Source organism: Rhinopithecus bieti, unplaced genomic scaffold (genome assembly GCF_001698545.2).
Source record: "Rhinopithecus bieti isolate Rb0 unplaced genomic scaffold, ASM169854v2 scaffold_63069, whole genome shotgun sequence".
NCBI lineage: Eukaryota > Metazoa > Chordata > Mammalia > Primates > Cercopithecidae > Rhinopithecus > Rhinopithecus bieti.
The window spans coordinates 78,773-95,924 of NW_016823949.1; the positions used below are offsets into that span (position 1 = coordinate 78,773).

Sequence of the window (17,152 nt, forward strand, 5' to 3'; positions counted from 1 at the left end):
CTGTGGGCACACACCCTCCAAGAGCTGACTGGCCGCCCCTTTCAGACAGCTAACCTCCCACTGAGAGCATCTGACTGCTTCATGATCAGGGAGGTGGAGGGAGGGAGGTGCTCTGGCGGTAGATAACTCCAGGTGAACCAGACAAGAAGCATGGCCACATTCTCTTGGAAGAAGTGCTATTTTTCTTTTTTTTTTCTTTTGAGATGGAGTCTCACTCTGTCGCCCAGGCTGGAGTGCAATGGCACGATCTCGACTCACTATAAGCTCTGCCTCCCGGGTTCATGCCATTCTCCTGCCTCAGCCTCCCGAGTAACTGGGACTATGGGCACCCACCACCATGCCCAGCTAATTTTTTGTATTTTTAGTAGAGATGGGATTTCATTGTATTAGCCAGAATGGTCTCAATCTCCTGACCTCGTGATCCACCCACCTCGGCCTCCCAAAGTGCTGGGATTACAGGCGTGAGAAGTGCCATTTTTATCACAGACACTTAGTAGATAAGGTTATATAGTTTAGGGTAAAGATTTCTGACCTATTTTCAACCACTGGATCTACTTTTCATCTGGATAATAATGAATTAAAGATAAACATTTTAAAATCTACTCTGTGTTTTATTTTGGCTCCATAAGCTATTCCCCTCCAGAGCCCCACCTGTCTGCATGAATACACCATGTGGAAGTGTCTGCCTTTAGAAGTGGTCAGGCCATGCTGATGTGGAATAGGAGTACGGTGAATAAAGACTAAGGCTTCTAGAGCAGAAAAATTTAAGCATGCACAATTATGAAAAAGATGGGTCTACTTTACTTAAAATCTGTCAGCCACAACCACATTATGATACGCTACATATGTAGAAACTTAATAAATATAAGTTGAATGGAAAATGAAAAAATAAATTTTTAGAGATGACAAAACATAACAGATCAAATAACATATAAATGGGCTTTCTCCCTTGTTCTCCTTTTCTGGGTTGCAAGATATTTTGCGGGCTGAAGAAGGTAGAGATGCAGCATAGGTGTGGTACAGATTCTCCAACACATTGATGATCTATCTATGGTTTGTCTAATCTCTTTTGCCCTTTGTGAAAAACTTCCAAAGGTCCAGATAAAAGAATTTCCCAGAGTGGATAAACTTGGGCTTTCCAGAATATGGCAATGCCATCCTGGCTTTCACTGGCTCTGAGTTTTTTCCTCCTCAGAGGAGGGAGCTTTTGTCGCACAAAAATCTTGCCCCCTGGTTCATTCTTTCTCTGAGCAGTAGAGGGTATAGTGGTTTTCCTGCCTTGACGTACTTCCTGCTGTTCCCAAGGGAGGACATACAATGACAATACCTGGCACCCTAGAGCTGCCCGGAGAAATCCCAGAACTGTTGGTGATGCTGGGGCTGCTCCAGTAACAATCATCCGCACACACCCACCAAGACTGGCCTGTGGGAAGAGAGAAGAGCTGCCAAATTTTGTGATGTCTGAGATGGTGTCCAGTCCATTTGGGTTTCATCCAAGGTCAATATCCAACAATTGGGTCCTACCTGGATGCTAGGGCTGGGATCAGAAAGAAGGCCTGAGGTTGTACAACACATGAGCTGAGGAAATTCCTTCCCTTTCCTAATGATAAACACAATCAGCTCTGTAACTCAATCCACCATATGACCAATATTTTATGCCTTTTGAGATAAGTACCATTAGTCTGGGTGGCATTCTATAATATTGGTTCTTCTCCCTTCCTTAAAATACACAGCTATTCCCTCACTCTCCCATCATTGACAAGAATCCAAAACAATTACTTAGGACAATTTCTTCCAATTTCCATTTTAATGGCATTGCCTTTTTTCACGTATAAATCAATACCATGCTTTATTTACTACGTACTGCTGAGGACACAGAATACTTGAAACACTTTGTTTACGTAAGTTGAGCCAAGATATTTTAAATATTAATTTTCAAAACTAAAAATAGAGTAGCAATAAAAAATGAATAATGCTACTAATTAACTGCAGATTCCTTGGATAATGCAGAGCTTGAAAACTTTTGAGGAGGTACAGAAATGAGTAATTCAAGATTGGTCTGGTGTGGGAGATATTAAAGGGACAGAACACAGGAAAGAAAAAGAAGATTTTGAACCATTTGGCTAGAACCATGCTGCTGGAAAGCCACCATGGCCAGGATTACAGGGAGGGGCAAGAGAACCTTCAGGGCCCAGGAGCTTCTCAGTGGAGCACTAACCTGACTACCCAACGGCAAAGCCACATTGTTGCCTGTGGAGATCAAGGGACCTACTATCCACAGTAGGTTTTCTTCTTGCTCATCTCAAATGTAATGTATCTCCAAAAATCAAAAATGTTTAAGTTTAAAATTTCAATCATAGCTTAAGCTTTGATTTCATGAGCAAATGAGTTATTATTTCACATGATTACAGGGCACTGGGATGAACTTCTCCAGTTCTCCTGTAAAGTCACCCGTTGGATACTTAGGTGGCCCTCTACAATCACTTGTTCATTTTCTTACCTGAATCTTATTAAAGAAGAGTTCATCCCAGATACTATCATTCCTGATGATTCCACTCCGCACCTCGGCCTGCTTACGCTTTGCTGCAAACTCCAGGAGCCAGCGCTTTAACGGTGTGTTTGCCTGGCTGAAGATCTGAGGAACACAAGTTGGAAGCAGCTGTCAGGGCCTGAATGTCTCACTTCTACACATATCCCCCAGGAATAAGGCCCAGACTGGCCAGCAGAGAAGCTATGTTCCATTTTGCCCCTGCAGGAGGTCACTGAATGTGTGACATTGAGCTGAAGGTTAACACTGCCAGGGTCCAGGCATGCTGTGAAGATGGAAGTTCCTGAAAAAAAAAAAAAAAAAAAATCTCTCCCACAGGGGTTTTTGGAGAATAGGAAGAAAACAGGAGAAGGAAGAATGAGAAAGAGTCAGGAACTACAAGAGAGGAAGCAAGTTCTAGGACCTGGTGGTGGAGGCTTTGAAAGCCTGCCTGGGGCTCCAGACCCTGTCCAAACAAGCACATATGCAGCCCCTCAGCCTGGCTGAAGACTCCCTGCAGAGCTCACCTTGTCATACATCCGGTTCAGCAGTCGTGGGACCACAGGGAAGATGGTGGGGCATAGAGCCTTCATGTCATCTGAGAGGAGGCGGATGTCTCCCTGGAAGAAGCCAACGCGCCCTCCATGGCAATAGACGACAGACTGGAAGGATAGGACAGGAAGGGAGGAGTCTCTTAGGGTGGTCACTACTGGCTATAGTCCAAAGCTGTCCAAAGTGCTGCCCTACATGGAGGGCACCCGTGACCCCCTGACCCAGCTCTGGTCACTGCCATGAGACACTGAAGAATGCTATCTGAGGTGACCCCCACCCCCTACCTTCCAACTAAGTCCCACTCAGGCACAGGGAGCTGAAGCAGAAGATGGAGAGGAATCCTGAGCCTCTGGGAGATGCCAAAGCAGCCATTCTCACTGTTATGTGCCCCCTCACCTACTCCCAAACCCTGGACATGGGCCTCCCTGGAGACTCAGGTCTTTGAGATGAACTACAGCCTACTAATGGGTCTGCTCTAGGTCTTAGAGGCGTTGGATTTCTCCAGGGAATTCTGGGAAGGTGAATGTGTGTAGGTCCCATGAGTACTGGAGATGCTGCTGAAGTTGGCTGTGGGTGCTGTTCAGTGGGAGGCCAAGGGGGAGCCCCTGACTGGTTCCTAATGGGACTAGGAGTATGCCAGGAGCCTTATATATGCCCCTTTCTTTAATGCTCATAACAGCCCTATAAGGGAAGTGGCATTTCTACAGGTGAGGAACACAAAGCTCAGAGAGGTTACATGACTTGCCCAGGGTCACAAAACTAATTTACAGTAATTGCTGGCATTGAATCCAGGTCTGGAAAGCTGCAAAGCATGCTATCCAGATGCCAGGGCCTTACCTGCACTATTATATAAGATCTCTTCCAAGGCAAAATGGGAAAGTCCTAGAAGACACAGTTTTTTCATACGCTGGTCCCTTGAGTGACACATATATGGAGAATTCCCTGTCTCTACAATCACATATGGATTCCTCCTCCCGCTCCCTCTGTACTTCCACAAGGCCTGTCTCAGGGCCAGCCTCAGGTCAGTCCCCATCTGCAGCCTGAGGAGCCATGCCAGTTTCATTCCCCAACTTTACTCTATTGTTTTCTCTTTTAGGAGTCTGTGAATTGTAAAAGTTATGGAACATAAGTGTTTTGGTCATAAATGGAGCTGTACTGCACAGAGCTTGAATGGTAAAGCGCTTCTGCAAAGCTGCAGTGCTCTCTGAGAAGATGCTATCAGCTGGGGTGTCTCTCAGCTGAGTGTGTCCATGGGTAAGACAGGGCAGGCCTGGGGGCTTCCCTGGAACAATGCTCCCAGGAGGGACAGGTGGGGTGGCTAAGGTCCTCTGAGCCCTCGGACCCCTATGGTACCTTCTGAGGACAGGGCAGTTTGGTCCTACTTCATGCCACCAGTGACAAGTGACACCCGCTAGGGTTATGGGTTCTAGGCACAGAGTGTGCCTCCCTGATGCCAGGGCCTTACCTGCACCATTCGCTCAAACATGTGTGCTAAAGGCAAATAGGAAATGTGCACATCCGCACAAGTGGGAGCCCACTGACTCTGTAAGAAAAAAGAAGGAGCCCAGGCAAGGCCCCGTCAGTCAGGTGGGCGTCTTACCTGGATTACTCTCTCAAACATGTGAGCCAGAGGCAGGAAGGAGATGAGCACATCGTCCTGTCTCGGAAAGATCACTTTCTGCAGGCGACGGGCATGGGAGACAGAAAGGAAAGAAACACTGACAGGAAGACGACAAGAGAACCATAAAACAATAAAGAGAAAATGGTCCTGGAGGGCAAACAGGAAGAGGGGGAGGGGAATGGGAGTGGTGAGGACAGAGAGAGGTGAGATGAAAAAGAGAAGAAATGAGAGAGAGAGGGAGAGAGAGAGGGAGGGGGAAGGTGCAGAAAGAAGAGAGAGAGACAGGGCAGCATAGGAAGCGGAGTATTAGGTCGCAGCGTCAGTGGGTCTAGGTTATCTGCAGAAGCAAAGAGCCAAATGAAGCACACAGAAACCAGCAGAATGGGCTCCTCAGGGAAGTCTCCTCTCAGAGGGCCTGCCCCTCACTTGCAGTCAGTTGATGCCAGCCCGGCTCTCTCCCCTTCCTCCCCACACCTGCAGGACCTGCCCCACACCACATTTCTCCAGGCTCCCTGGGACACCTGGGCAGGGATTCAGAAGGTCTTGGCTAGTCAGCACTTTCTAGTCCTTGCAGAGAAAGGGGCCCAGAGACTCCCAAGTCTATGCAACTGTGGCTGGTGTACGAGCCCCAGCCAGAAGAGGAGACAAGGCCAAACCCCAAACAGTGGCTGAGCCTGGCCTCACAAGCCATCCCTGGAACCAGGGCCTTAAAGGAGAATACTGACAGGGAGCCCTCCTGTGCCCCGCCAGGGCCCAGGACACATCTCACAGATGGGACTGACCCTAGGGACAGGGGCTACTCCAGCCAGGGGAGCCCTGCACAAGGCTTGGGATCCGGGTGGGCTGTGCCTCCAGGCACTCTCCTCTGCTGGACTTCCCTGCTCTCCATCCCTTTGCAGAGGCCTTCAGTCTCCTGTGCTGGCTTTTGGGCCAGCTTGGGCAAACCTTGCTCCCGACCTGGGCTCAGCCAGCAACTGTCTCTCACAGTTTTCTACTAAAATAAATTGTCTTTCACAGTTTTCTACTAAGTGTTTGGGGCACACACTCCATAATGTCATCTACCATGAACGTGGAGAGTGACTTTCTCCACAGTGGAGAAAGAGCCAAACTTTTTTGAAAAGATACACTCCTTTATGCTGAAGGAAACTGCAGGACATACTCACCACTTGTGGGAAAAGTCCTCCTTTGTTAGCCAGTTATAAAATGCTAACATGTTTTAGTCAGGCCAAGATATCAAAGCTTTTTTAATTTTAGATTTACCTTTAAGTACAGCCTTATAAATTAGCAGTTGCCGTTGTTTCTCAGACTCTAGTAGTCCTTAAACACAAAATGACTGAATTAAACCCTGATCTTCGAAAAACAAGTTATTAAGGATTACTTTCTAAATAAAGGTACACACAAAACCATAGCTATATCAATTTTCTAAGTTATTTGAAGTTAGAAAGGAAAATAGGTTTGCATGCTTTTCTTTCTGGGATCTTAGTACTCCCAGAAATCAACTGAATATTTATCAAATATGGATCATTTCAGTGTTTGGAGTGAAAAGTGATGGTAAAAGTGGGGTTGCTCTAATAATAACAGAAACTCCTGCCTGTGAATGGCAGCACAGATTACATCACGAAAAAAATAAAAAGAAAACAAACAAATAAAAAAAATCCTCTGAGGCTTGAGGTTGTCCTCAAGAGACACCTGCAACAGTAATTCTACTTTATTCACCTCTGTCACTTTCAGAAAGCCTGAGAAATCAGCCACCACGTTCCCATGGGTGAGCATCGCACCTTTTGGGTTCCCTATAAAAAGAAAGCAAGAAGTCAAATTAGTTGGAAGCTCAAGGGCCACTTCTTGAAAACAGTGCCCAAGTTGGCAGTCCCAGACACCCAGGCTGTCCACCCAAGCCTCTGGCCTTTGTCTTCAGCTACCTTTAGACTTACAGGCAGATGAATGCTGCTTCAGGGACCGCCATCCTATAGAAATAGCCTACCATTAGGCTCCCAGCAGCATGGGACCAGGAGGCAGGTGACATGGCTGCACAGGTGGGGTGCCTCAAGGCCTGAAGGGTGAACTGCTTGTGGTCTGTGCCTTATCCTTTCCGGTCTCCCTTCAGGAGAAGAGGCTCTCAGCCCCCAGTCCCCTTATGTACAGCAGGGGCTCTGTACTACTCCCTGGGCCTGAGCGGGGCTGATCTCCTGAGTCCAGCAGCCAACTCTGATGGCAGAGGACTTCTCTGCTGCATTTGGCACCTGAAAAGGCCCCAGGCTCAGGCCAGGCTGGAGATCCAGAGGGCTGGGCAGCCCTCCCTGCCTGCTCCTTGGCAGAAATGGGACACAAATATTCTTGCTTTGTTTTGATATGACCTTTCACTACTGCTCATAAGGCCTGGTTCTCTGGGCCCTTGAGGAAGCCAGGGACTGCTAGGATGACTCAGAGGATAGAAGTGGCTAGGGATCCCAGGCACAGAAGGCTGGGAAGGGTGGCCAGCTTGGCCACCATTTCCTGTCAGAGTGGATACAATCCCAAAGTTCCTGCTGGACAGATCTGACAGGGCTCAAATCCTAGCCTTGCCACTCACTGCCAGCGTAACACTGGCAAGCCACTGTTCCTCTCTGTTTCCTTATCTGTAAGATAGGGACAGTAATGCCAACCTCACAGGCTTCTATAAGATCTAAAGATATAATCTAGGTATGAAAGATGTTAAATTAGTTTCCACTGAGGCAGCCAAAGATGTTAAATCAGACGTTTCCACTGAGGCAGCAGATACAATAGCTGCAAAACACGAAAGTGAGGGGCCAGACTACATGCAGAATCTATCCAGGAAACATCAAATAAGCCAACATGTTAACTTTGCAACCCTCACCCTAAATGAGGCAATAAAAGGGCTGAGTAGAGATTAAGAGAGTGTTGTACTCAATGCCCCTGAATTGCTCACTTTAAAATGGTTGATTTTATGCTATGTGAAATTTGCCTCAAAGAGAGGGTGGGGGGAGAGACAGACAGACAGAGAGAGAGAGAGAGAATTTTTTATCTTTGGAGACAGCTACACTGAGTCATAGCCCATCAAAAGGGGAGGAATGAAGGGTCCTCTCTCCCAATCCCAGCCTAACACCCAGGCTAACTCAGCCCCTAATGGGACCACTCAAAGTGCCTGATTGTGCTCCCTGAAGCTGGGGGGCCAATGAGAAAGATGAAGAAGACTGTGGTTGTAAAAAAAAAAAAAAAAATTAATCCCAGGGAGTCTGGATATGGAGTCTACAGAAGGAACATCAGTCTCAGAGACCAGTGGTGGGAATGGTGGGGTGCAATAAATCTTATCCACGAGACCAGTTTGCCAGGGCAAAAGGACCATCGCCCATGAGGGGAGACAATCAAGAGTACACCAGAGGCAGAAGCTGAAGTGGAGAAGGCAGCAGACAACCCAAGGAAGGGCACTGCCTAGATCAAGAGTGCTCATGAAGGCAGCTATCAAGCAGAGGGAGTTTTAGATATTTGCCCAAAACCATCTTTCAACTTTCATATTGCACTTATTTATTCTGCTACCCCACTTCAAACCTGGTAAGAGAGGGCAGAAACCTCTGTTAGCAAGCTGGGGGAGAAGGAAAAACATCAGAGAGGAACAGAGGAGAGGAGGACCGTGCCCTCCTTACCAAGCCTGCAGCCAGCCCTCGCTTGGGAGAGGAAGGAGTCTCCGTGAAGTGTACTGATTCCTATTTTGGACTGACACTTGTAATTCTGAATGAAGACTGCGTTTGTGACTTGCAATGTCCATAGGACTTTTTATTACCTGAGAGCGACCAGAAAAGGCACAAGATGCCTGAGTTTTGCCCAGGAGCAGAAAAGACCTACCCCCACGGCACAAATTTAAAGGCACGAATGGAGATAAAAATAAAGTTGCTCTCATAATTATGTCCCAGGAGGCCTACTTGTTCAACTTACTGGTGACCCATTTGTCAGAGATAAGAGCATCAGGCATGGCCCAATCTTTGAATTCAAGAGACAAGACACATCTGTTTGACTGAAATGTATGGTGGATGGGATTTTAACCTATGCTCTGGCACTTCCACCCATATTGCAAATCACAGAGGTGATTCTGGGGACACAGAAGATTATGACATGATTTAAAAAGTTATATTTCTCTAATAAATAGCTGTCAAAATATCTTCCTTTTGAAAAGAAAAATTGCCATGGGGTCTAATTTTATCTCTGCCTATCCTTCTTTCATACTAACATCTTTCCTCAAACCCAGGCCCAGATTAAGAAATATCCAAGTTGTCTCATATACAAATCCCACAGAGTACCTAGGCCCACAGAGTATTCCGAGTGTCACCTAGTAATTTCATCCCATTGACTCTTAGGATCTGGAAGTTTCTAAAGAATATCTCCCAAACACTAGGTATGAAATCGTAAGTGTCATGAAATAGAGTTCTGTGTTACAGAGCTTTGGATTTGCAAGGTTGGCTGACTTGTTCATGCTTGATAGAACTCAGGGTGAATGGTATAAGAATCTCAAGGGAAAACTGTCTTCATTGATTAAAAAAAAAATATCCTAAAGCCTCCATTCAGTTCAAGCCAAAACACATATAACAGCAGTAGTTATTCAACTCCACTTGGTTAGATAAGCCCTTTTCTTCTCTAACATGATGAGAAAAGTTCATGTCCTTTAGTTTTCTTGTGGATATGAATACCATTTTATACATGTCTAATGGCCTAAAATTTTTTTTTTTTTTTTTTTTTTGAGACGGAGTCTCGCTCTGTCGCTCGGGCTGGAGTGCAGTGGCCGGATCTCAGCTCACTGCAAGCTCCACCTCCCGGGTTTACGCCATTCTCCTGCCTCAGCCTCCTGAGTAGCTGGGACTACAGGCACCCGCCACCTCGCCCGGCTAGTTTTTTGTATTTTTTAGTAGAGACGGGGTTTCACAGTGTCAGCCAGGATGGTCTCGATCTCCTGACCTCGTGATCCGCCCGTCTCGGCCTCCCAAAGTGCTGGGATTACAGGCTTGAGCCACCGCGCCCGGCAGAATTTTAAAACATTCCCAGACATGCCCAAATTATTTCTTTAAGTTGTCTCTACATGTGGTCCCAAAGGATGAAGAAGAAGTGAATGTTGGCAACAAATTGTGGGGGAAGACTGAAAGGCTGCAGAATCAAATTGCAGAATTTTCCCTGGTTTTCTCTTTTTCTGGTGCAATGTCAGTAAGAGATGCTGGCTATCCAGGCCACCAATGTCTCAGCAATATGAGACCCACTGTATTTCCCATCATCCCCTCATAAGCTGACCATTCTTGTATTTATTTTTCTCTCTAGCCACTGAAGAAAAACTCTCCAAGTGTTAGATTCTGCCAATGACATTTTGGCTTTGGTCAGTGTTCCTGGGCAGGCCTCCCATGGCTATTATGTAGAAAAGAATTTTGCTGGGTGACGATCTGCCCTGGTTGGATGTTGGTTCCAAGTGACAGCAGCTGCAGATAGAGTTGAGCTCAAGGTTTCTCCTGTAGGGGTGGAAGTGGGTTTGGGGACAGTTCTGGGCCACCCAGCTGGGGGATTCTGGCTGCTTGTTTCTGCTTTTAAATAGTCAAAGGTGGGTTATAATAGTTACTGGTGACTGAAATTCTCTGGAAGTTTCATAATGCAGGTAGAGTGTTCATCTTCCTGCTAAAGGCTCTCAAATCTTTAGGTCTGAGTCTTACTTTTATCAATCCCATATCCACCAATTTTTAAAAAATCAGACTTGAGGGCTAGTAAGAATAGAAATAATAACTATAATAGTAGCCAAGTATTCAACACCCACTAATGTTGGCACTGTGCTGGGAACTTCATACATGGTAAATCAGTTATTTCTTGAAACAACTCTACGCAGTAAGTTAAGTGTATTCATCTAATACCCAAGAAAACAAGCTTAAGAGAGGTTGAGTAATTCTAAAGCTATACAGCAGGAGTGCTGAAATGTAATTTTATGTCTACATTCATACAGGTCTTGAACCAAATAGCACAAAACGAATAGGTCATGGTGAACATTTTCCCCAGAAAGCCCACCTCTGAGTAGCCACAGTTCTGGGGCTGATGGGCATTTACATGCTCAGCTAAATGACTGCAGATGCCTGGGCTTTCATGGACATCCTCGGAACAGAAGGGATGCCCCAATTTGAATGGCCTCCACCCCCTCAGCCTCCCAGGCCCATAGCCAGTGCTTAGAATGGATCCCTCATGCTTTGAGACACTTTCATATGACTCCAGACCTGTGGCACCTCCCCTCCTATCTTCCCTCTCACCCCTTCCTCCCTTCCTCCCACGCTAACTCCCGTGTCCCTCCCTTCAGACACTCTCCCGTCAAGTGCTTCAGCTCTTGGGGCTCCCCAAGGATCCCATTCTGAAAACCCCACCAAGTCAATCCAGCTGCCAACCTTCCCGCTCCCTCCACAGCACAGCCCCTGAGGCTCATAGCCTCTGTCCCAGAGGTGCTCTCTTCCCAGAAACTGTCAACACATGCCCCCTTTAGACTCCTCTCACCCTCAGCCAGGACTCTGACTCCCACTCCACAAAGGAGGCAGAAGCCGTCAGAGGATTCCCCACATCTTCCTGGCCTCCCAGACTCTGCTCTTACCCCTTCCTTCCTAGCAGGGCCATCTCCTCCCTGGTGCTTGGAGGCCTCCTCTCTCCCCAACCCACACCAAAGCTTCGGGGACTTTGGTGCTTGAGCATCCTTTTCCTTTCCTGTCTCCAGTGGCCCCTTCTCAGCCATAAGAAACAATTTCAGGATCTCCAGAGGAGCAACAAACCTCCCCCAAAGCCCTTGACTCCACCAGCTGCCAATCTCACTCTCTGCCATATCTTCATAGTCAACTATTAAAAAAAAACCCCACCAACTTTCTCCTCAAGTATAATACACACATGGACAAGTGCCCAAATAAGTGTAAAGGTCAATGGAGTTTTCCAAAGTGAACTTGGCTGTACAACCAGCACCCAGATCAAGACATAGAACATCACCAGCGTCCCAGAGGCTCCCGTATCACCCTTCCAGGGTGCCATTATCCCAGAAGACATCCCCTATCCTGATTTGTAAAACCACAGGGTAATTTATGATGTTTTATAATTTTATATGAAAGAAATCATACAATCTTTTGTGCCTGGTTTCTTTTGCTCAACATTGTGACATAATGTTCTACTGTAAGCAAATAAGCATTTGAATTATTTCCAGATTTTGACTGTTACAAATAGTGTTGCTATGAACATGATGGAGCATGCCTTTTGGTGGCATGGCCAAGCTTCTTGAAAGAAGTGCACACATGCTTGTACTTAATCAATATCTTTACTTCCCATTCACTCCTCAGTCCTTAGTCCACAGCAACCAAGTCCTCCACCCCATGCCCCAGGACCATTCTTTTTTTTTTTTTTTTTGAGATGGAGTCTCGCTCTGTTGCCCAGACTGGAGTGAAGTGGTGCAATTTCGGCTCACTGCAACCTCCGCCTCCCGGGTTCAAGCGATTCTCCTGCCTCTGCTCCCGGGTAGCTGGGACTACAGGTGCCCGCCACCACACTCAGTTAATTTTTTGTATTTTCAGTACAGATGGAGTTTCACCATATTAGGATGGGCTCGATCTCCTGACCTCGTGATCCAGCCACCTCGGCCTCCCAAAGTGCTGGGAGGACCAACCTTTGTCAAGAGCACCAGCAGGTCATTTCATGGTGACATCCTCCAGTTACAACTTAGCCACAGATGATGCTGACAGATCCTGTTCTCCTCTAGCCTCTCCAACCCCTCCTGCCTGACCTCTATTGGGAACTCCTGTCCCATCATCTCCCTCATGCTCGTGCCCTCAAGCCCTGCCTGGGGCCCTCTCTTTTCCTCTCAAAACTCCCTCAAAGCAGCGTGTTCTGTGCTACCACAATGCCTCCGCACATGCTCTTTCTCCTGCCGGGAATGCCCTTCCCTGGTTTCTACAGCTACCGATCCTTCAGGACTCTGCTTAGACTGACTTGCTCTGAAAATCCTTTCTGTCCTGCTCTTACTCACCTCTCGGTGGCCAGGTACCCCATGCACCAGGGATGCAGACCTCAAGGCAGCGACCACACCATATTGTAACTGCCTGATGACACAAGCTGGGAGTTCATGGGTGCAAACCTATGTCTTCTTCATCCCTATGCCCTCAGCCCCTAATGCTAGGTCTGATGCATAGTGGGTACTCACAAAAATGAGCTGAATGAATAAATATAGATGAATTAGAAAAAGACTGCTAAAAACACATAGACTGGAAGTTATGTTTTTAAAAAACACTGTATTTTCTTCGCTGTGAAGACAAGGTATATGAGCTCACAAGGATAAAACATCCTATCATTCAAGGGACCCAATTTCCCAAACTGGGCTGTGCTACACCCACATATTGTCTTTTTTTCAGATGTGGGAGTGGGTTCAGATTTCAGTTCAGCTAACAGTTATTTTGAAATGAATAGCAAACCACATGCCCACCCCTCAGCCATCACTGGGTACAGGAAGACCACAAGCTCTCTCCACCTCCCAGACCTTCTTGGCCTGAATAGGGACTTCAAAGTACTGACTTATTCTAGGAATCTCCACAGAGTTTTCCACCGCATGCCAAGAAGGAAATCTTCCTGGAATGATTGCACCAGAATCACGGGCCAAGTGTCAGGTTCAGATTGTATTTTCCATCTTTCCCCACGAAAAGAACAATGTGGCCCTTAATGAGGCTGGGAGCCAGGACATTTAGCTTACATTTAAGGGAAGCTGTATCTGGGCTGTGACGCTGAGGACACACAAGGCTGATGTGCCCGACAAGAGGATGAGTACAAGAGGCACAGCACAGGCTTAGCCTAAAGCCAAGGAAATCCAAGTGCACAGCCAGGCAGGGTGTTATCAGGCCAGAGCCCTGCTCACTCCCCCAGCTCTGCCCAGGCACCAGCCATAGCTTTGGAGTGGGAAGTCTGGGAAAGTAAGTCACAGCCTGTGTTTCGAGGCCCACACATTCTGCTTCCGCCACACAGAGCTTGAGCAGGATGGCTTAGCTTCCTACAGTCTGGAAAAGCACTGGACAGGATGTCTGCCCTCCCCAGCCAGGCAATAGCACATTTCTGCATCATGAAGTTTTTCTCCAGATCCAAGGGCGATGTTTATGACCAAGTGACCTGTTAAAAGCCTGAAGGCACACTTTGAAGGCAGGTCCAAAGATAAGGCCATAGCAGTGACCTGCTCCCCAAAACCATGTCAGCAAAAATTCACATTGTAAAACTCAAGACAAAAAGACATTGGAAAGTGCTATTTAAAAGCAACATAAACCTGAAGGGCATTTTTGAATTCTGGGTTGGTTCTGGATGTCAGCCTCTGGGGAGGAAGGGCTGTGTTGTTATTTTTCTGACAGAGTTTAGTAGAATATGGTGGAAATCCTTGAACCCATATGAGTTAACGGTAAAAATCGATATTCAATAAAGCGTGTTTATCATGATCCACTGACATGAATAATCCTGGTTATAGGGCTGGTCACAGATCTGCCAAATGCCTTAGAGGCTGCATCTGCAGAAGGCATGCAGAGCCCCAGTTCACTGCCCACTGAGAGCTGTCATCAAGATGGGCCAATCCTCAGTTTGGAATAAGAAGGCTGGAGACTTCCTGCCCATTCAGGGCAAGGCAAGTGACATCCACGTCATCAAATGAGATGGAAAGGCAGCACTGGGAAGGGCCCTGGCCTGGGAATTATGAGAACAGGGCACAAGTCTTGGTGCTTCTACTTGCTGACGGTGTCCCCTTGGAGCAAGCAGGCTTGGTGACAATGCTGCTCACCTCACAGGCTGTGCTGAGGCCACAGTGGTGCAGAGAAAGGGTGGATAGCATGCTATAGAAATGCAGAGGGTTGTGCCTGTGCTGTGCCCTCTTGCACATTCTGCCTCCCCCAGGAAGCCTTCCTTGATTATTCCTGCCACTGTTGATGTGTGTGCTCCTCTGTCAACTCCAAGCACAGAGGGTGTCATTTCTGCTTGTGTGCTTTGCCTGACAGCCTTGCTCATGGCACACCAGCTCTAGCCTGTGGAGTATCTGTATTGTCCTTTCACACACTGTCCCATCTCCCACTTGGCACCTTTAGCCACCCTCATGGCAGATGAGAAACTGGGGACACTGGTGGCAGAGAAGTTAAATGACTGGCTCACAGTCCCCCAGCAAGCGGCAGAGGTAGGACTCAAACCAAGGCTCTCAGACGCCAAACCTCATACTCTCTCCCCAGTCCCCAACACAAAGGCCAGGTAGAGGCAGAAAGCAGGGGAGTGAGAGCTGTTTCCCAGAGAGAAATGACCCTAGTGAGAAAGGACCTCCCTCAGCACATGATCCAGCTTCCCATGACTCTGCTGACTCAGCTCTGGGAGGTGCCAAGCTCTCACACTAGACGTCCCAATGCACACTGTCCATCTGGCCACTCTTATGCCGGGCACTGGGAGGTGCAGGAGGGACCCAGTGTCTAGAGCCAGGCACCAGACAAGGCTCAGCCCATTTCAAACAGGGCATCAAAGACTCCAGCAGTCACCTGCTAGGCCACCAGGGAAGGGTGCAGGTAGCCGTGGCTGGGGATCTGCATGCCTCTGCTTACCTGTCGTGCCGCTTGTGAAACACACAATGGAGAGGTCATCAGGCTGTGGGGGCTGCAGGGGTGAGAAGAGGAGTGTGTTAGGGAGACCCAGTGTGGCCAGCCAGGGCCCAAGATGCCTGAGCTCCCCCACCAGCCAGGCCCATGTGTATGCTGTATGTGGGTGTCAGCATGTATTGGTCATGCCTGCATGCTCCTGTGTGCTGCACTCAGAAAGGTGGGCAGGTGAGCGCTCAGGAAAAAGAAAAAGAAGCTGAGGAAACCTAACTGGGGTGTGAACACTAATCTGTCCCACCAACTTCACATCTGGTCCCACTGCCTCCCCTACTTCAGTCTGGGCTGAATTATCCTAGGTGGGATTGGGTTGCAGTAGCCACATCTCAGTCTCTATCAAAGCTCTGACCTTTCTAGTGGATGTGACCCAGTTTTCTCCCTCCTTCCCATGTTCTCCCAAGTATCTGGGGTTAAGCTTGGGAGCACGTGTGGCTCAGTCACTGAGCTGCTCACTGTGTCACCAAGGCTGCTCTGCATCAGCCCTTGCCCTGGCACTGGGCACACAGTCTGGGGTCACCAGAAGGAGCCCACCAAGTCTGATTGCACGTAGAGGATGGTTTCCCAGAGGAGGTGACAGTTGAGATGGAAGGGAAGCAAGATTTCTCCAGATGAAGTGTGGGTGGGTGTTTTGGGGAGAGGAACCAGCCTGGGCACAGGCAGAGGCACAAGAGACAAAGGGTGCTGAGGGATGGGAGAGTGGTTCTCTTAAGACTGAGCCCTGATGTGTGGGAGATGGGCAAACACCAGGGGCTACCCATGCAGTGCCCTGGGAAGCCTGGGGTGACCTGCTCAGGCCTGTGTGAAGGGAGAGGGAAGGATTGAGCTAGAGGGAGGTCTGGAGGCCAGATGGCTTTTAGAAAGTTGAAAACCCCCACATGGCCCATCCCAGGGGCAGCTGTCCTCACTGTGGCTCAACCCCAGGAAGTATCACATGGGGATGACGCACAGAAAAGTTCACGAAGCAAAGATGAACAAAGACAGCAGATGCCACAAGGCCATTTGGCACAAGAGTCCATTTCTGGTTCTGTTGCTGCTTCTGTCTACTGCATCTTCTGGAGAGTTTGCCATATTCATAGGGAGAAAATAAGACTTCCCAAATAAGTTACTTGAAGAACCAAGGGTGGCCAGGATTGGCAGCTCTTTTTTCTCCCTCCCAAATACCTGACTCCTGTTCCAGGTCCTTCCCTGGGTCCTTGGCCCACAGAAGTCCTGGACACCCAAGTGGGCATTTCCTGGCTTGCACACAGGAGTTGCTTATTAACACAGAGGTGCTGGTCTGTGCACAGTGAGGGACTCTGTAAGGACAAGCCCTGCACACCATCTTGCTCAGTAAAGACCTGAAGGCGGATTAGCTTACCACAGGAGCATGGTGATTCTCTTGGCCACAGTCCTGAAAGAAGAAAATGTTGTTTTTAAACGCTCAAAAGTTCTCTCTCTCTCTCTCTCTCTCTCTCTCTCTCTCTCTCTCTCTCTCTCTGTCCCTCTGTCTGTCTCTGTCTGTCTCTGTCACACACACATACATACACACACACACACCACACACACACAAAATCAGAATAAACAGCTTAGTAGGCCTCACTCCTGCACCAAGCCCAGAGTTTAAGATTCCAAAGAGGTCACTGAGGTGGTCATGGCAGACATGACCTCAGTGGCCTCTTCTCAGACAAACGTTAAGCCTGAGGCTTCTGGGAGACAGGGAGGGTGACTAGAGGTTCTAGGCCACCCCACACATTACAGACAGGGAGCCTGAGCCCCAGGGAGAGGCTAAGCAGTGTGCACATGCCAACTGTGCGATGGCAATCTGGGTGTGAGCATGTT

At 48.0% G+C, this 17,152-nt stretch overlaps 1 protein-coding gene across 7 annotated transcripts in view; it reads right to left on the minus strand.

Annotated features, from left to right (window-relative positions):
* The window catches only part of ACSL6 (acyl-CoA synthetase long chain family member 6), a 62,829-nt gene that overhangs the window by 20,533 nt on the left and 25,144 nt on the right, over nt 1–17,152 (minus strand). For 4 of the 7 annotated variants that reach the window (XM_017862086.1, XM_017862083.1, XM_017862088.1 and 1 more), the window contains exons 8-14: nt 16,692–16,724; nt 15,284–15,335; nt 6,417–6,490; nt 4,680–4,757; nt 3,055–3,189; nt 2,501–2,635; nt 1,328–1,423 (exon numbers count right to left, since the gene is read on the minus strand). In XM_017862086.1, coding sequence (XP_017717575.1) covers nt 1,328–1,423; nt 2,501–2,635; nt 3,055–3,189; nt 4,680–4,757; nt 6,417–6,490; nt 15,284–15,335; nt 16,692–16,724 — 603 coding nt within the window. Of the gene's footprint in view, nt 1–1,327; nt 1,424–2,500; nt 2,636–3,054; nt 3,190–4,544; nt 4,623–4,679; nt 4,758–6,416; nt 6,491–15,283; nt 15,336–16,691; nt 16,725–17,152 lie in introns of all 7 variants that reach the window. The other 3 variants (XM_017862089.1, XM_017862084.1, XM_017862085.1) reach the window with 3 other exon arrangements.